General features: G+C 39.2%; 1 protein-coding gene across 1 annotated transcript in view; it reads left to right on the top strand.

Moving 5' to 3' along the window:
- LOC135083784 (disintegrin and metalloproteinase domain-containing protein 12) overlaps positions 1-20,846 on the top strand; it is a 94,494-nt gene that overhangs the window by 66,016 nt on the left and 7,632 nt on the right. The window contains exons 2-14 of the mRNA XM_063978533.1: positions 5,976-6,070; positions 6,613-6,771; positions 8,041-8,173; positions 9,121-9,284; positions 9,788-9,958; positions 10,903-11,072; positions 12,837-13,139; positions 14,312-14,486; positions 15,212-15,352; positions 15,835-15,953; positions 17,367-17,527; positions 18,487-18,584; positions 19,193-19,307. Of these exons, the coding sequence (XP_063834603.1) occupies positions 5,976-6,070; positions 6,613-6,771; positions 8,041-8,173; positions 9,121-9,284; positions 9,788-9,958; positions 10,903-11,072; positions 12,837-13,139; positions 14,312-14,486; positions 15,212-15,352; positions 15,835-15,953; positions 17,367-17,527; positions 18,487-18,584; positions 19,193-19,307 (2,004 nt within the window). The remainder of the gene's footprint in view (positions 1-5,975; positions 6,071-6,612; positions 6,772-8,040; positions 8,174-9,120; positions 9,285-9,787; positions 9,959-10,902; positions 11,073-12,836; positions 13,140-14,311; positions 14,487-15,211; positions 15,353-15,834; positions 15,954-17,366; positions 17,528-18,486; positions 18,585-19,192; positions 19,308-20,846) is intronic.

The following is a 20,846-nucleotide window of genomic DNA, read 5'->3' on the forward strand; positions in this document are numbered from 1 at the left end:
GGCCATCAAAAGAGGACAAAGGGTTTTACCGTCACGGAGTAGGGGACAGTTTGTTATGGAGATGTCGAGTTATAGAGGGCATTAGGGTGGACTTACATTTATTTATAAGATGCTTTCTCATTCAAATGATCACTGAGCTTATTGATGCTATTTGGTACTATTCAGATATGATTCTGCAAGTATCTTTTGACCAAAAATATCCAGAGAAGTTAGACAAAAGATTTTAGACGAATTTCTCTAAACGCTTTCAACTTTCATTCGCTTATCTTAAACCATAACGAAGTGTAGAAAACAGGTTGATCCTTTTTAGTCCGTAATCAGTTGAGGCTCACAGTAATCAGGTTGGTCCCGTTACAGCATCTGGTCTTAAGATACAGTTACGCGAGATAATATTACAAATAAGGCCTAAGGCTGCGCTTCTTTACAGGACCGAGCTGGTTGATTTGATGCGCTTTTTACTCAAGTAAAAGAACTTACTTTAGAAAATTAACGACACTAAACGACCAAGATTTAAAAAAATTGTGGACCTCTAAATATGACACGTCTCAATGTGACAAACATTGTCTTGTTGTGAGACAACAAAACATCTTTTTTTCTTGAACATCAATGATCATCTCAACAAAATTATAACATTACTTATCTCCTAATAGCTCTTTCGCAGAAAAAAGCAGTTAATTTATGTTTATTTAAAACTGAAAGGCCCAATAGTGATCCCTGAGGCACACCCATAATAAACAGTGTTTGAGCATTGTGTTTGACATTATTTCACGTGCTAATTGTAGTAATTTTATTGTTAATAATTATTATAATCTTTTGATAGATATAAAACATTTTAACATGCGTTATTCTACAAACTATATTTTCTGCGCTCTGTCATTCGCACTAGCTAGGTTTTGTAAGAACACTTGTTAAGATTTTCTCTTTATTCCTGTTCTATGAAATATGCAACTGGTTCTGCTGGCGTAACTAGAAAAATGTATGCAAATGGCCATTTAAATAAACAAGTACAACTTTGCTATGAAGTATCCATTCTTCATCTGTAAGTCGTCTGAATAAAGTCGTGACTCGTGAAGTGCGAAAAAGTTTTTGCTGTTGTGAATGTCGACTGCATATCAAAATGTACATTTATGTAGCAAAATCGCTCTTATTAGAACTGCATAAAATGCCAACATTTACCTTGATGTGCCATCGTCTGTATCTATTGCGAATTTGCGTGTGGGGGTGTGGTAGTCAGTACCTACATAACGCTGTTGTATCATATCGTTACCGTTTTCAATTGATTTATCTCGCTCGATTCAATTTATTGCCGTTTTAATTGAAACCATTTATTATCTGCATATCAGACGTTTGATGTAGGTCCAGTGAAAGGTACTTGATCTAATAAAGGACCAATTAAAGAGAATTGAGTCCTTTTAGACTCTCTTCAAGATAAGTTATAGTTGTTGCAATTCACGAATGCGAGTGAGCTTTACATGTGTGGTGGTTCCTTCTGTTTGTTTTTCAAAAGATTTGATAGACACTACACTATCGTTATGTGCATGTACAATTGTACACGTATACACACACAAGTAAAGCTCACTCGCCTTCGTGAGTTGCAAGAACTATAACGAGAGTTAAGCCCTTTTACACATTCTTCATTCAGTTTTACAATGTTTTATGAATCAGCAAAGATGGTTCGCATCATCGCACATGCCATAACCTATTAATATCTTTTTTAAATGGGCCACACAAAAACTTGAGATTACTAAGCGGGAGGTTTGGACTAAAAATAGTAAATACAACAATAGTCTTATACAAAGTTATAAAGGAGACAATATGAATGAACTAGTAGATTCTGATAGTAGATGGATTTCGATCTTTCATAGTCATTTATAGCGCGCGCGTCTCGCGATTATAAACACTTTCCTGTTATGAGTTTTAATATCCCTAACATGGGTATTCATGGGTTTCCTATGCAAACATCCCCTATTTGAACCCTTTAAGATTTATCTAAATACATAAAACTCAAAGTTGACTGTCTGACTGACTGACTAACATAGTGATCTATCAACGCACAGCCCAAACCACTGGACGGATCGGGCTGAAATATGGCATGCAGGTAGATGTCATGACGTAAGACATGACGTGTCAGATGTAGTCCCTTTTATTTCCATACTGAAATTAATCAAAATTGATTTAGCTTTACGTTTCTTGCGCTACTTCTTGTTAGCACTGGCCCACACCACATTACTGACCTTAAGCAGTCGTAGAGCCACAAGTAAAGCTTTAAAGCGCTTTTCAAAAGCTTCATCAACAGCCCTTTACAGTCCACTGCTGGACTATGAGCCTCCTCCACTATAGTGGAGGGTTTTGCCATAATCTCCACGCTTGGCAGGCGGGTTGGAGATCGCAGTTTAAAAGATTGATGTTTTTCAGAGAGCGCTGCTGCCCATTCTCTGTTTGATGTGTAGTCCCTAAGTCGCCTCTTACGACACCCGCGGGAAGAGTAGGGGTTGGTGACAAATGTATTCTAAAGCTTAATATTGCGAAAAATATATCATTTGAAGTTGATTTGAAGCTCCTTTGGCAAAATTGTCGTTGTTCGTGTCTCAGTAATTTAATATAATAACTTCTTTGTTACCGGATACCTACTTTAATTTAGGTCGTGCAAGGCCGGGCTTAGGTCATTGTACTCGCGAAATGCGCCATCATGATGAGACTGTAATCTGACACAACCCCCATGGGCCTTTTGTTCTTTGTTTTATGTTAGGCTTTATACAAACACGCTCGAAAATTGGGTTGTTTTGATGGTTTTCAGGACACTCAAGTAATTAATATTAATTAGAGTTTGCATGGGTCATTGTTTTTTTTTTCAGCCTGAACTAGGGTTAAAACTTGTATTTCTAAGGTTGAGTTGCACCATCTAAGTTTGACTATAACTTTGACGGTAACTGGTGCTTTTTGTGTGGATTTGTGTGTGATTTTTGACGTTAGTCAAAGTTAAAGTAAGATAGTGCAACGCAACCCAGCCTAAATTAATTTGTGTTGTTGTACGCGTGTCCTCCAAAAACCGGACAAAACTATCTCTCTACATAATACAAAATGCATCAAAATCGGTTCAGTGTTTTACTGTGAAAAAGGTAACATAGAGATAGACAATCAGAGTTACTTCCTCATTTATAATACGAGTAAAGTTACTAAGATCAGTATGGATAACGGTCCTGTGGGTCTAGACAAAGTGCAAATTATAATCGCAAACCAGTCGAAAAGTGGTCGAAAAGCCCCTTTTTTGTATGGAGTTTTGACGGATTCGATTTTCGATTCGATCAAAAAGTGCGTTTTGTCTAGGGGGGCTGTTTTATTTAAAAAAATAAAAACTTTATTTTATTTATCTAATGTAGGTACTAAAAGGTGAAATGCCATTTGCAGTTTATTTTATAACGGCACATAAAGTTAAAACACAATGGCATCATTTTGTAGCTATTTGGCAACAATTTTATCGTCAGATGTCGCCTTCACTTGCCTATAAAGTTGTGAAATTTATGGTTAATAAGTACTATACATTTACCAACATATAAAGACTCGTATGGAAAAACTAAACGTTTTATACAGTTAAAAATATTCTTAACACTTTTAGGAACGTGAACAGATTACTCAGAATTAGTCCAATGAGTAATAAAAACTCCCATAAACTTTAAACACCAGACACAAATCATCACAAATGTCAATAAACCACCATATTTTGGTGGCGAATAAGTTACGTATGTTATGTTCATACACTGAACAGTGTCCAGAAAATGTTTGGTACAAAATAGCACTTTGTTACAACGGAAAAAGGTGTCGTGTGTACAGAACCCAGATGTTATGGTTATCACCTATTTCATAAGGCAATAAAGACGGGTCATTGATCCACATCTAGGCAACGCCTAGGCTTAACTGTCGTAGTGATGTCCAGTGTAGGAATAACGTTATACCTGTGGCGAGTATTTTATACGTTATGTACGTATCTACACTTGTTTCAAGTTATTACCTATTTTCTTCTAGGTACATACATTAAGATAGATGGAACTTATCTAGTATTCTAAACCTGAAAGTTTTGAGTGAGTACTATCATCTTCAAATCAGTAGCCCAAAATTCCGCCCTAACACCAGACCACTCTGGGGTGGCCACGTAGATCTTATTATTTTTCTCTGGGTCCTAAACCGGGTGGTTTAAGCTTGACAGTTAAACAGATATTACAGATAAAATTACATTACTTTCGCATTTATGACATTTGTATGACTATGAACGATTATTATGGATGCCTTGGTTTATTTTTAGCTTCATATCATATCGATACTTCCATATCGATCGATCATAGCTGTTCTTGATAGCTACGTCACTTGATATTTTACGATCCATACCGTCCAATTGGTCGCATTGTCCGGTTGATGCGGAAACCTGTACGATACGTATTATACCGCGAATTTGTAGCAATTTGTGGCTATTATGGTGGTTTAATACAGTTATAAGAGGTGTAAGACATTACTGAATTAGCCTAGGAACACTTACACGTAACAGTGCTTAATGAAGACAGAAAATGACGTTTGTTTGTACCGAAATGAGACTGAGAGAGAATATAAGTACTTATTTCTAATTATACACTAAAGAAAGGCACCATAATGGTCTCCGGTCTCCACTCAGTATAATAATATTATGAGCACACATAGACAATTATTACATAAACAATGAGATTTTTTACTTCTGTTTCCCCATATTGTCACTCTCAGTCAGTCCATAAAGTAAAATGTAATCAAAAGCTCAAGCATGACTGTTTCTTAGGTTCAGTGGAGTATACTTGACCAGCATATTTTTTTCATAATAAAAGCTCGTTTTTTTGTCAGGGTAATTTGTCTTAAATTAAAATCAAATATCTGGTGGCCTTTCTTATTACCTACTTTCTTGTTTTGTTTTGTAAGGATTGACCAATCTTTTTTTCATAATATCTTGCCACAGCTAAGCATGATGTGTCGTAGACGTAGTACTCATACATACTTACCAAGTACACTGCTTTGTAATGCTAATTACGAATATTTACCAATGCTCACATGAGTCATACATACATTGTAATTTGTTTTGCAAACATATTGTTTAGTTGTTCAAGATTTTACAGATGTACCAAACTGAAATGCGCAAAATCTTTTGTATAACATTTTCATATTAGGTCCGTTTTCCACCAAGCGAAGAGGAAATGAGATGTTTGAACAACCAATGATTTCCATTCCCATAATTGGTTGTTCAAACACATCTCCTCTCTACATCACCCCTCTTCTCGCTTTGATGGATCCCAGGCCTTATGTGGTTTTTATTATAAGTATTTTTTTATAATATTATAAGAAATTCTTTATAAGGAATCTGTGTAGCAATTCGATAGAGCTTAAAATGTTGTAGGTATATTTAAGTTTCTTGGATGTTATTGGAGAATTGAATTGAAGAATAAGGTTTCGCTAACTAAATGAAGAAGATTGTTTTAATTAAATATTTTCAAACCTTCACTGGCTTTATTATTTTAGTGCAGCTTCTGTAGCGCATAATCATCAACATTATACGATAAGGGAGCTAATTAAAATTTCATAGACATTGGTTTTATCGTTGTACGTGAAAGCATAACAAATTCACTTTCTAATATTAAGGAAGTAAATGTAGAGCGAAACAATTTGCGAGATATGTTTAAAACAATGAAGTTTAAAGTAGCAAAAAAGTTGTACAAATCAGTCATCTAGCAAAATCATTCGCTCATCATCGCTCTAAATTCAACGCTGTGCATCCGATTTGCTGCTTCACTTAAGCAGGTATCGTTTGTGAATATGGGCGATAGAGTTTAAAAAAACCCATTTAACTTGCTAAATTTTGACTATGTTATGTATGGTATTATGTTTTCAATACTCAATACTCAAATCTTTATTGCATGCATGTTGTCTGTAATATGTTCTAAAAGTATTTTTACTTGTTGCAGGTAGTCCAAGCACAGAGTTCAGTCGGCATAGGATAGTTCAGCCGATTGTACATCATGGTAGAACAAAACGAGAAATTTCCACGACTCGTGATACGGTAAGTTTGAGATGATCACATCATTCATCATCATAATATCAGCCAAATGACATTCATACGCAAAACATATGCCATGGCAAAGTAAACGCAGTCCGCATCATTTGTCGGTCTCTATCTATTATACATTTGCGATGTGATCTGACCGTGCGGGCATGAGCAAAAAACGCATACCGCACCGCTGCTGACATATTGTCATGACCACTGACAAATTATTGCCCGGACAGCTGACCGTTGCCCTGACCGACAGTGTGGCAATCCTTTAGTAGAGGGTAGACCTGATCTGACAAATGAGTAAAGAAAAATCATGTGCCTTTGATAGCGCTCTGTCGACTGTCGATTGAAAAGTAGAGTCTCGTAATCAATTAAAACATGCTCTTTGTTCTGTTCCTAAGCTTCTGCGATAATACTTGTTTGTACAGCAACAACATCAGATCACATTACATTTTTGTTGCAAAATAGCCTCTAATTCAACGAGATTAGACGCCGCTGTGTAACTTGACGTGCTATCGCCCGTACTAATAACATGTTTACACAACTTCCAGAGCGGTGCGCATCATTCAGACGTCAGCATACGAGTCCAGATCAAAGAAGGCGTGGAGTACATCCTGGATCTGCGGTTGAACGAGGACCTTATTCCCGATGACCATGTAGTCCGGTACCAGAAGAACGGGAAGACTGTTGTTCACAAACCTAAGAAGAAGGTGAGAAGAATATGTGCTTGATAGATCGTTTCATACACGAAGTCGCGTCCCACCATTCTTCCGCAAATGTATGAGTATTATCGGTACACGTTAAATTATCCACACGCACACTACAATAATGACGGTCGGATTGCTCGGATCAAACTCCCCGCATCGGCCGCATCCCGCGCATCCCTCGACCAAAAATTGGTGGGGCGCATCTTCGTGGATGAAACGATTTATAGAAAGCTCACAGAGTGAATGCTGGCTGAGTTTCTTCCGCCACTTCTTCTCAGCAACAGCCATAAGTATTTATGTTGTCCCGAAGTGGGGTAAGCTATTTGGGACGTGTTTAAAATCACTGAAAAGGGCTTTAATATTGAATAAAAAACGTTGATTTTGTTTTGGTTAATCGATTGTTCAACTGTTCAAGTTACCCATAAATAACTAATTATGTAGGTACCTAATCGATTCTTAATCGATATCATCAATTGTTTATCTTAAAACAAAGATCGATAATTCGATATAATCGACAGCGATATTTCAAAATAGATTTATGTGGTTAGAGCTTAATCGATCTATTGATCAATTGATAATAATCAATTATCACTAGCTAGCTATACTGTTACTACAAGTACGAAAAGGTATTTGTGAGTTATTTTAGTTCAGGTTCATTACAACATCGCCTACGCAATGTGTTCGTTGACTGACCCTAAAGTCCTTCACCCAATTCAATCGGGGGGCCTAGTAGCACGGAAGGGAACCGTTTCATTCACGTTTCATCCAATCACTGCGATTGCTATTAATAGCAAATAGTCTTGGGGTTATGACCCCTTATCAGTATGTTCTTGTGTACCTGTATACAACTACGTTGTTATAAGTTTAAGCCTGTTACAATACATTTCATATCAACATAAAGATTTCTCAAACGAACGAACACTAATCTGAGATGAGTCCAAAAATGCACCATTTTAAAGTGGCAAACAATGGGTCGGTCATATCAAAAGTCCAAAAAAAAAATCAAAGAAAGGTGGAGTAAATAAATAATTTCTTGAATGGAGAACACGTCTCGATGAATGAATGTGGTATCTATGTTACAGTTAAAACTCATAATCGTTCAAAACCACTTTTGACCGCAAAAATCAGTCAGGAGTGGTTTTGACTGATGCTCTTGGTCAATATAACTTTTGACTGTTTTTTGCAGTTAAAAGTGGTATTGACCGATTATGAGTTTTGACTGTAACATCTATATTCTCTTCTTGATTCACATTTTTACCTAATTCTTTCCAGGACATAGATCTATGCCAGTACACCGGCACAGTGCGAGGCAAGCCGCACTCAAGAGTAGCAGTTTCCACCTGCCGAGGGCTGAGGGGTGTCATCTCTGATGGAGACAATATTTATTACATCCAGCCTGAAAAAGGTTAGTCTCTACCTTTCATTGGTCCATTCCAATATCAGTACAGTCTTAACAAGGGCTCAAGGCGCCAAAGACTTCCAAGGGTTCTTTAAAATTAATGGATGTATTGAGCCGCACTTGATATTTCACTGCTAAGGCCGGCAATACATGGACAGCTCGAGCAGTTAGTCAGTGATTAACATACACAGACCGCTCTTGCAGTCAAGATAAGATAAGAAAAACTTTATTTGTAACAAAAAGAAAAAAGAAAAAATAGAACAAGAGTCAACAGCTTGAAGCTGCCAGTGATAACTGCTCGAGCAGTTGGTATTAACTGCTCAACAAATTACAAGCGCGCGCGCCGTGGAATGAAGAAAGTGGGCGGAGGTAACTGCGCGAGAGCTGTCGACAGCTCGAGCAGTCAGTGTATGGCTGGCGACTGCTTGACCGCCCGAATCAGTTGCAACTGCTCGAGCGGTTCGTGTATGTGCGTCCATAGAACTCTGCAGTTCACTGTGCAGTCGCAGCTTGAAGCTGTCGACCCTGACTGCTTCAAGCGGTCCGTGTATTGCCGGCCTAAGAATAACCCGTCTGCTAAGCGTGGAAATTATGGCAAAACCTCCCACTAAAGTGGAAGAGGCTCATAGACCAGCAGTGGGCTGTAAAGGGCTTTTGATGATGATAAAGAACAACCTTAGTAAAATGTTTCATCAATAAAATCCTTTTCATTGTCATCTTTTACTATAATAGCAGGACCCAATATTCCTGTGTGGGCATTTAGTGTTAGTGTTTGAACATAAATTATCAGATTTAATTAAAATACTTTTTGGAGTACGCTCAATATGTGTAAAACATTTCAATGACAAAACCTATTGTTAAAAAAACGTTAAAAATGTTCTTGCAACATACCTAATTAAAAGTTTTGATTGTTTCTTTTCTGCCAATGTTTTTGACTTGCTTATTGTTTTTAGGCAATGACATCCAGTCCCCCCACTACTTGTTCGATCATTCGGACTTGAAGACCAACCATCGCTGCGGGTACGAGGGTGGCGTGACGAAGAACAAGACCTATGACCCTCAATTGTTAAAGAAGTACACAGAAGAGAAAAGCGCAGAACGGAGTAGGGGCAGTCGCGTAAGTTTATGTTCACACTGGATTGTTATCACGTAAAATACATTCTACTTTGTTGACCATTAGCATGAGGACAAGTAGTCCAAAAAACATGAATTTGGTCTTATTCTATGCAGGATTAAATAGCCTACAACTCTTACGAAGATTAGTTTTTGATACTGTAAGTCCTTTACGAGATATAACCGTAAAACCGCAAAAATGCTCCTTTTGGGGGCGCCCACCATTTTTTAAACACAACTGCGGCGGGGTAAAAACCAAATTAACGCACGTATTCACAAACATTACTATGAGGTCTCACAGTGCTCGTGGACGCACCACGAACCAATCACAGAGCTCTATTCAACGCTGTTTGTTCCATTTGCTGCTTCACTTAAGCAAGCATCGTTTGTGATTAAATCGTTATAGCCATTAAAACAACAAAATCTTTTGTAGGAATTAAATCTTTCAATTCTTATTCTACTGGCCTGAGTCTTTGGGAAGAAATAAACTTTTCGATTCTATTTCAGTACAAAAGAGAAGCAGAAGACACCCAAGTAAGAGGACCGTTCAACGCGAACAAACTGTCCCGCTATGTTGAATTGGTGCTGGTTTCGGACCACCGGGAATTCCAAGCCAATGGGGAGAGCGTGGAGACTGTTCATCATCAGCTCAAGGACGTGGCCAATATCATCAACTCGGTGAGTTTGAAGTAAACCACAGGGTATAGATCGTTTCATCCACGAAGACGCGCCCCACCAATTTTTGGTCGAGGGAAGCGCGGGGTGCGGGGAGTTTGATCCGAGCAATCCGAGCGTCATTATTGTAGTGTGCGTGTGTGTGGATGATTTAGCGTGTACCGATAACACTCAAACATTAGCGGAAGAATGGTGGGGCGCGTCTTCGTGGATGGCACGATCTATCGTTAGCGTAGCCAACTTCGGAGTCAGGTTTCATTGTTAGAAATCTAATATCTTACAGCGCCCCTAGCGGCTACTTTCAAGAACTAAAATCTTCATAGGATTTTTTGACGCACTCGCTAGCAAACGCACCTAACGTAAACTCATGATAGTACACAGGTCACTATCGTGGACACTTGTTCCATCTCTTAGTGTAAACCCACTTATTTTGCACTCTGCATAGATCTCGAGATCACAAATGATTCTTATTCAATATAGGGTTCAATATAGATCGTTCCGGGTACACTCCAGTAGCCTTATTCACGTAACTAAACTTCAACGACAACAAAACACTGAGTTGCGATCCTATCGAGTAATCGTTCTATCAAAATGACCCTTGTAAATACGGATTTAGAACAGTTTTTCAATGGGACGACGTAACAAAACTTCAATGACAACAAATAGCCGAATTGCGATCCTATCGAGTAATCGTTCTATCAAAATGACCCTTGTGAATACGGATTTAGAACTCTTTTTCAATGGGACGACTTCTGAACGTCAGCGAGATCTTGACTGTCAAAATACGTGAATTAGGCCACAGGCGTACGTTTAATTTAACCTACCAAGCCTAGTTTACCTTAAACGAAATTTTTTGAGATATCGCTCACCAAGTGACACTTTTTCTTCCACAGTTTTCGTACCCACACAAAATTAACACTTGACCTATCTTTGTTTCATCATTCCAGGTGTACTCACCACTCAACATCTTCATCGCCCTAGTAGGGGTGGTGATATGGACGGAGCGCGACGAGATCCAACTAGTGGAGAATGGCGACGATACGCTCAACAACTTCCTACGCTACAGGCGGTTCACGCTGCTGTCCGATATACCTAACGACAACGCGCATTTGATCACGTAAGTGACGTCACTCTAATATACTCACTGATTTAATATCTGCTGGTGATATGGACGGAGCGCGACGAAATACAACTAGTGGAGAATAGCGACGATACGCTTAACAACTTCCTACGCTACAGGCGGTTCACGCTACTGTCCGATATACCGAACGACAACGCGCACTTGATCACGTAAGTAACGTCACTCTAATATACTCACTGATTTAATATCTGCTGGTGATATGGACGGAGCGCGACGAGATCCAACTAGTGGAGAATGGCGACGATACGCTCAACAACTTCCTACGCTACAGACGGTTCACGCTTCTGTCCGATAGACCCAACGACAACGCGCATTTGATCACGTAAGTCTTTTCACATCACTCTTAGTGTACCCACCACTAATGCTGATGATATGGACGAAGTCTGACGATACAGCTGGTATAGAATGGCGACGATACGCTCAACAACTTCCTACGCTACGTGAACCGCCTGTATCACGCTACTCTCTGATATACTGAATGACAACGCGGATCTTCTTTAAATATCCAGGCGCGAACGCCTTCCCGAATTTTAATGGCAAATTGACATCGAAGCAATAGTTGTAATTAAATGAATAACAAGAAATATGCATAGTTAAATGCAATTACTGAGCTATTGCCGTTTTGCATTGCTGCGACACACATTTCTGTATAAAGTGTGTACCTATATTGTATGTCATAATGATTTTTTTTTCTTTTTATTTCTGTCTTACCATACCATGTCATATTGTCCTGAGGGTACTATTTTGTCCTACTTTTGGTACTTTCTGTTTGTAATGTGTGTTTCTGTTATGCAAATAAACGTTTTATCTATCTATCTATCTTAAACAATTTACTTAATTAAGTCTTAGGCCCAGAACACACGGTGAAACGCAATTGCAACGAAATTGAAACTTCTAGTTACTTTTGAGTTGCATCTAAGTTTCTGCCATAGATTCCGTTGAGAGACCACACATGACGCGACCATTTCAAACCGGTTTCAAACTGGTCGTGTCATGTGTGGTCTGCAGTTTCGTTGCAATTGCGTTTCACCGTGTGTTCTGGGCCTTAGCCGACCTGTAAAAATATATAAAAAAAAATTACATGCGATTCTGAATTAATTGAATTAGCTGAGCGTGACATCATACGCCATAGCATGCGTATTATACGTGGCTAGTGACGTCATGAGATTGCAAATAAATAATGTTTAAAACTCTGTCCATTTTCACAATGATAAAGTGGACTGGACTTGGTTCAGAACCATATAACCAATAAGTAATCGGACGAGATGTCATGTCATCCTCATTATTTCTTACTAAATCGTCTTTAAAATAACCATATCGTCAACATTGCCACTACTAACATCATCATCTGATGACGTTTGCTGTTATCATCATCATTTCAGCCACAGGACGTCCACTGCTGAACATAGGCCTCCCCAATGACTTCCACATCGCACGGTTGGTAGTGGCCTGCATCCAGCGCCTTCCTGCTACATTTATCAGGTCGTCGGTCCACCTTGTGGGTGGACGTCCCACGCTGCGTTTTCCGGTACGCGGCCTCCATTCCAGAACCTTGCTGCCCCATCGGCCGTCAGTTCTGCGTACTATGTGCCCTGCCCATTGCCACTTCAGCTTGCTAATCCGTCGGGCTATGTCAGCGACTTTAGTTCGTTTACGGATCTCCTCGTTTCTGATTCGATCTCGTAAAGAAACCCCGAGCATAGCCCTCATCATCGCTAAAACTATATTTTCCTATTCCAGCCGCCAGAAATTCCGCGAAGGCGTAGTAGGCAAAGCCCTAAAAGGTCCCATCTGTACCTACGAGTTTTCCGGCGGGGTCGCCACCAACCATTCAGAAGTCATCGGGCTAGTAGCCACGACGATAGCCCACGAAATGGGACACAACTTCGGGATGGAGCACGATACGGAACAAGACTGCGAGTGTCCCGATGATAAGTGTATTATGAGCCCGTCCAGTACGTCTGTTATGCCGATACACTGGTCGTCTTGCAGTTTGAAGTCGTTGGCGCTGGCGTTTGAGAGAGGGATGGATTATTGCTTGCGGTGAGTTTGTTTAAATTACTATTTCCGTGCCAATAGAAACTGTAATGAGGGTTTTTGCGTATGAAAAATCCGCCAGATGGCAATACGTAGACGCGAAATCCAAATCCTGCATGATTGGTTATTTTTGACATGACATTGACAGATATGTCAAAATCCACCAATCACGCAGCAGTCAGACCCCACATCCCCGTCCCGCCATCTAGCGGATTTTTCATACACGAAAACCCTCATTGGCAAATACTTATATTGAGATAAAAATTCCAATGCATAACGAACAAATACGATAAAAATTCCAATGCTTAATTTTCTAAAAGACAGCATTATTCTGGTTTCTCTTGGTCTCAAATCATTATTTATCTGCCGGGTTTGGATGCACGACATGACAAAATCTTAACGACTTAGGCTTATCTTGCAAAATCGATAAAATGCCTCGATAGAAGTTTATCGTGGAGCGCATCCTAGGTCTCCAGGTCATTTAGTCTCCACTGCAGGAGTATGATCCTGTAATTTTCCTGAGGCGTTCCTCTTACGTCATCCACGGAAGAATAGGGTATTTTACTCCATGTAAGAAAAAATATAAAAATGCATGTCTTTAATTGATTTCATAAAAACTAACGTTGATGTTTTTACATAAAAGTGCAAATAGAATTTTTAAATTCACTTTTAAAAACACATCTTTTTAATCTGTTCTTCAAATGTCTAAAACGCCATCCGCCATGATGAATCCGCAGGGACGTCACTCCGTTAGTAAACAAGTAGATTTTGGCTTGATTTATGTGTAAAATATTGAATTTGTTTGTGATAATATCACGTTAATGGACTTTTAAGTTTTATTTTATTAAAATGGCGTAATGGAAGATGATTTTTTGAAAGCAGAAAGTTAAAGTAAAGTTAAAGAAACTAACGGAGTGACGTCACGAGCCGAGTCAGTATGGCGGCTAGCGTTGCCGCGCGAAAAGTCAAAATCATATTTACACTCAAGTTTTTAAGTCATTTATAGGCTTTTAAAAATTAAAATTCCACTGGTTCATTATAACCTTAGGATTGATTTACAACATATTTCAAAAAAAGGTGTAAGACCCTATTGGGGTGGTCATATTGAACTACCCATAGCAATTTATCTGCTTTTTTAGCACACGGCTTGGTATCAAATATGCGGTTATTCTCCACAGCAACAAGCCGAAGCGTCTGTTCGACTCGCCGACGTGCGGCAATGGATTCGTAGAGCCGGGCGAGCAGTGCGACTGTGGTTTACGGGCGCCGGCCGCCTGCCGCGCTTGCTGCGACGACTCTTGCATGCTACGGAGCAACGCTACGTGTGCTACGGGCGCGTGTTGTGACCTCGAGGTACGTAGTACAGACAGTAAGAGAAAGGTCGAAAGAACCTTTCCCTTGCCGGGGAGTTATGATCGAGAATCGAGATCAACTCAAAAGTAGCTACGACGCACTACAGTGCTACGAGAACGCTAGCAGAGCTCTACGAATCAGTGCTACACTACGCAACGCTACATCCACCACGAATCCCAATGCTACGAGGTAACCAGTGCTACAGAAGTCAGTTAGAAATTACTACCAGGCCTGTTCATCTCCGCGAGTTTACATCGAAAACAAAACACGCACGATGGCACCTTACAGGATACTATTCGACAAGGCCTCGCATACGAGCGAACATTGACTCACGCACGCGTATTCTTGTGTATGATTGAAAAAAATATAGCAAATGGTGTACTAAATACTGTGCAGTATTTAACTGCCTAAATAATAATAAAAACACAGAATGTACTTTTTTAAGTTGCCTGAAGACACTGAGAGGTAAATAAGTAGTTAATATTATTCATGATAATTCATGCTAAATCATGTATTTCCTCCGCCATTTTCTACAGTTTGGCACTTCACGTCACACATCATTTTACCGAAGTCAGCCCTATGGCTTCGGCGCAGTACCGATTACTGACGTTTGTCTTATGAGGCCCATAGTAAGCGACCACGTCTCAGATCCGTACTACCGTACCGTACCGTACCGTACGTGCTCACAGACCGGGCTTTAACTTTATTTATCATCCTTGTCCCAGACGTGTCGTCCCAAATCGGCGGGGACGGTGTGCCGCGCAGCAGAAAGGGAATGCGACTTAGCGGAGTACTGCACGGGACACTCTGAGTTCTGTCCCGCTGACGTGTTCAAGATGGACTCCACGCCTTGCGGGAACGAACAGGTATTTTTTATTTTATTTTATTTTATTAGGGAAGAGCAAACAACTATAAAACAACATAATTAAGATAGATAAATACATGACAAATTATTAGTAACGTAGCCCACAGCGCTATCCTCAGTTTACTAAAATAATTATTAATTAGGTCGCGAGCCGCTGGTCGTAACAAAGCAAAATAAGAAAGCAAACAAAACAAATGAAATAAAAACACTTGCAACAAAGCAGAAAATATGAAAACAGAAGCATTCTTAGCGACTCAGAGTTCAATTTTCCTGACAAACGTTTCGCTTTAAACAAAAAATAATTAATTAACAGAAATCTTAAAGAAAAAAAACTTAAAAAACAAAGGTATGGCCATGAATCCGAGCATATATTATCTGGGGGCACAGAAGTTCCCCACAGAGCAGAGTCCAGCAAAAGAGCAAACTAGGTAGTAGAAAAATAAATAAATGCCTATTTTACTCACATAATTTACTTATTTATAGGCATACTGCGTGCGAGGATCCTGTAGATCTCACACGGACCAGTGCAGACTCCTGTGGGGTACAACGGGAGAGAATTCGCACGAGAAGTGTTACACCAGAAACAACGTTAACGGGACCAAGTGAGTACTGTTTGGTTGGCTTTAGCCAGAGTAAATACAAATGAGTAGGTCATCATCATAGAAACGCACCGAGCGCGGTTTGTATGTGAGCGCGCCAATATACGTAAACCGCGCCCGTGCGTTTCTATGAAGATGACCTACTCATTTGTATTTACTCTGCTTTAGCCTAGCATTTGATACAACGATAAAATATTGATCAATTCATCATCATCATCATCATCATCATCAGTTCAGCCATAGGACGTTCACTGCTGAACATAGGCCTCCCTCAATGATTTCCATTTTGATGGATTGGTAGCGACCTGTGTCCAGCGCCTTCCTGTTACAATTATCAATATCAATAAAGACAGATTGTTTTAATTTCAACATCTGAGGTTAGAAAATCGATATCAAATAGGGCAGTTGATAACACTAATCAATTGATTTAATGCACTTTTTTTAGATTTTGTAAGGCAAGGAAATGAATAACTTCAGTTTAATAATTTCAAACCCCTAAAATATAATTTTAATTTATTATTTTATTTTATTTTATTTATTATATTTATTGACAAAGATCTACCAACAACACAACTTTACATAAACAAGTAATGCATGCAATGTTGACAAGACCAAAAGATGTGTCTTTATAGGTAAATACAGCTTACATACAAAATAAAAACTTGACGACCGAAAGTACAATACTAAAAGATCATGTTAAATTAGATTAATAGTTAAATTACATTCCACTTATCCAAACATTTCTTCTTAAATGAGTGCACGCAATCATGAAAGATGTCGATGTCGCTATCTTTTAAATCGTTGTATGTTTGCATACACCGATGTAGGGGAGCATACTTCCCCAGGTTAGTCTTACAATGAGGTAAGTTGAAGTTACTAGTCAAGGGATGTCTAGGGATGTGATATGGAACAGTCAGGTTAATTTGTTGAAGTAGGTTGGGACAATTCAAACCACCATGAATAAGTTTTTGTAAAGTGATGAGATCTAAAAGTTTAAGCTACAATGAAGTGTTTTTAAATAGGTAGTATCTTGGAATTATTGATGATTGGATTGTGTCAATTAACCAAAGTTGCAGTTTTCTTTTTTTTACCAAAATCGGCCTTAAAATATCTTGTATTTTTTTCCATTCCTTATAGTTTCGGATGTGATATTCTGTCTACTATTACTAAAGCCCGGTCTGCGAGCACGTAGAATTTTGTCCAATGACCCCAAGCTACCCATCCTTATCGCTCGCGCGTAATTATGTTGCTGTCGCGACTGTGCGACGCGCGCCCGCAGTGAGTGAGCGAGCGCGACAGCAATATAATTACGCGCGAGCGACAAGGATGGGTAGCTTGGGGTCATTGGACAAAATTCTACGTGCTCACAGACCGGGCTTTACACAGCAACCTAACATTTTGTTTTGACCCCACCAGGAACGGAAACTGCGGCTACCTGCGTACGAGGCAGGTTTTCCGCGCCTGCGCCGAGCAGGACGCGCTGTGCGGAATGTTGCATTGTCGACACCTCAACGAGCGATTAGAATTTGGCATGGAATCCGTAGCTCAGTTACATGCAGTCTTTATCAATAATAATGGTGAGTAATGATTAATAATAAAGTACGGTCGCCGAGCGAATTTGCGACGGGCCGCCGCAGTGAGTGTGCAAGTGCGACAGCAATATAATTACGCGGGAGGGATAAGGATGGATAGCTTGGGGTCATTGGACGAAATTCTATCTGCACGGCGACCGGACTTTACATGTATACTAGCAGGCCTGTTTATCTCGCAAAGGCGTCGAAAACAAAACACGCGCGGCGTACTCGCGGGTTTAATCCACGAGGGATTCACGAGCGAAAATTGTAAAAAAAATCGCTATGGTAAAATATGCGTGTGGTGCGCTAGATAGCGACATTGTAGCTTCTTGTAGCGGTCAGCCCTATCGCATCGGCACAGTACCGTGATCGGTGTAACTGCGGCTACCAAAGCACGCGGCAGGCCTTTCGCGCCTGTTCTGAGCAAGACGCGCTGTGCGGAATATTGCACTGTAGACACCTCAACGAGCGATTAGAATTTGGGATGGAATCCGTAGCTCAGTTGCATGCAGTGTTCATCAATAATAATGGTGAGTTATACACACACAATCTACATGAATTACTATGGAAAGTTGCGCGTTACGCCAAACAATCTGCGACCATTAAACTCTGCGGGATGTTACGTTGCTGGCATCTAAACGAGCGCCTTCGGGATGGAATCCGTGGCTCAGTTGCATGCAGTGTTCATCAATAATAATGGTGAGTTATGATAAATAATATGTAGATACTAGCAGGCCTGCTCATCTCCCCGAGTAGGCATCGAAAACAAGACATGCGCGGCGGCGGGTTTAATCCACAAGGGATTCACGAGCAAGTACTACCCGTTCGCGCTAAGTTTGCCGGTCCGTGGAATGCGCGTCCCCTCTCCCAACCGCGATTAAACGCAATTAGTTAGTGATTAAACGCAACTAATGTGTCTTATGTTACGTAAAGAAAGAAAGAATAATGTTTATTTGTTGCAGGCAAAATAATTCCTTGTCGCACCGCCATCATAGATCTGGGGCTCAGCGATGTGGACCCCGGTATGGTGCCTGACGGTGCCAAGTGCGGAGACGATAAGGTAAGAATAAATAAAACTCATTTTATTTTTCAAATAGGCTTTTAAAAATCACTTTCACATATCCCAGTATTAAACCTACCACTGCTTCAGGACAATAAATTGGCCAGTGTTGAGAAGAAGCAGCGCAAGAAACTCAGTTACTATTTTCAGCCTCTTTTTCAAGGGCTTACAGTCTTTAAAATATACATACTTTTAAATATTGATGCGAGCTAGGCAGTTAAACATTCTAAAAATTTTTATCTTTTACATAATCATCAACTTAGTGGTCCTTTTTCATAAATCATATTTCATTCCTTTCCTTATTTATTTACGCAGGCAAACTCACGGGGCGGAAACAGTGTTACATAAATAATTCGAAGGTTGGATAGTTGACACTGCTAGTCAACACGTGTATGATATGAAAACATGATTCCTCTGTATAATTTTGAGCAATTAAAACCTATTATATCACTTGTTCGCCAACTGTAACCAATTTTTTATTGATTTTAAAGAAACTTTTTTTCTGAAACTGAATTGTTTTTTAGAATATTGTGATTATTCGTCAACTTCCTTATTGTCTGACATTTTACATAACTAATAGCATAACCATTCCATGTTCTTTCCCCCAGATGTGCCTGAACCAAAAGTGTGTTAGCGTTCAATCGGTACGAGACTCGTTAGCGGCGCGCGACGGCACCGTCTGTCCATCCAACTGCTCGGGACACGGCATCTGTAACTCAGAAGGTAAACTGACTTGTGAAAAATGAAAAATCAAACTAAAAATATTTATTGCCAGATCAACTACACTCAACATCAATTAAACCGCACCTTCCGCGACGCGAACTTTAAAGATTTTCTTCTGACACAATCATGGTACCCCAACAATATTGGTGTTATTTGAAAGCCCAATAAATATCCTTAAAGAAAAATACATTTCATTTCTAAATAAATGATGAACATATACCATAAATGTGACTTGAAAATAGACCTCACTTTGGGCTCACCTCTGGGATCAATTAGACCAATTTTTATGGTTATAAAACCAAATAAAGATCTCATGTGTCCTCTTTAACAGATGGATAGCGATTAATCCCAACTTAACAGTTTTATAGTCATAAAAAATGGCTATAGCGTAACTACCTATTTTTTTGAAGAAGTGACTCTGGATCCTTGTAAAGACACATTTTTGGGGTAAAAACCTTTCCTTTAATGAAATGAAGTTTACAACTAGGCTTTCAAATAGTACCAATGTTGGTGGAAAGTGGGGATGCATACGTTTGATAAGTACTTGTCGCGGGAGGTGCGATTTATTTGATGCCGAGTGTAGTACAAAAACAAAAGAGATGCATGTTGAAATGGTGTTGATAAATGGTATTGGAAAATATTTTAAGTTGTAAAAACTATATTTATTTTGCTTTTACATAAGCTAAATGAAAATTTTAACTTTAAAAGACCAACTTGGAGGATTTTTAATTTGAGCATCAGTCAAAGAATTTATTGAAGAAAGGCAGAGAGAGAAACGCCTGTATTCAAATCAAATCAAAATCAAATCATTTATTTTGCGAAAATGGGTTTACATCAGTAGGTGTTACAATTTTTCAAGTAGGTATCTCCATCTTCCACCTTTAGGCATGCAAAATTATTACTGTAATTGTCATTTAGATTCATTAACAAAATATAATTCACATTTATAAAAACGAATGTCAGACAACTCAGGGTCAATAATTACATTAATGTCAATTCAAAAATAATAAATTAAAAATACTAAAATTACCTATATAATGTCAACTACATTGTACTTGGTATGTCAAAAGTATTAGATTTGGACTACATACATTACAAACACATGAAACTGTCCAGGAGGAATTCGCTAATCGAATAATACGCCTTATCTACCAACAACTTATGAAGACATTCCCTGAACGAGAATAAGTCCTCCTTATTTCTTATACCCTGTGGCAGTTTATTATAAATACGGGGTGCCATTCCTGAAATATTTTTCGTAAAAAGAGTCGTTTTGTGGATTTGTGCGCATATCCTGTTTTTGTGACGTTTGCTGTTATGAGTAGGAAACATACTTGGGTTTTTACGAACGAATAAACATATTTCCTCTATATATATTGATGGAAGAGTTAACAAATTCAATGATTTAAAATGGGGCTTACATCTGTCTCTAGGTTTAAGTTGACAAACTGCTCTTACGCATTTCTTTTGTGCTCTGAAAGCGACGTCTCTATCAGTGGAGTTTCCCCAAAATATAATACCATAGCGGATAGTCGATGA

This window comes from Ostrinia nubilalis, chromosome 24 (assembly GCF_963855985.1).
Source record: "Ostrinia nubilalis chromosome 24, ilOstNubi1.1, whole genome shotgun sequence".
Taxonomy (NCBI): domain Eukaryota; kingdom Metazoa; phylum Arthropoda; class Insecta; order Lepidoptera; family Crambidae; genus Ostrinia; species Ostrinia nubilalis.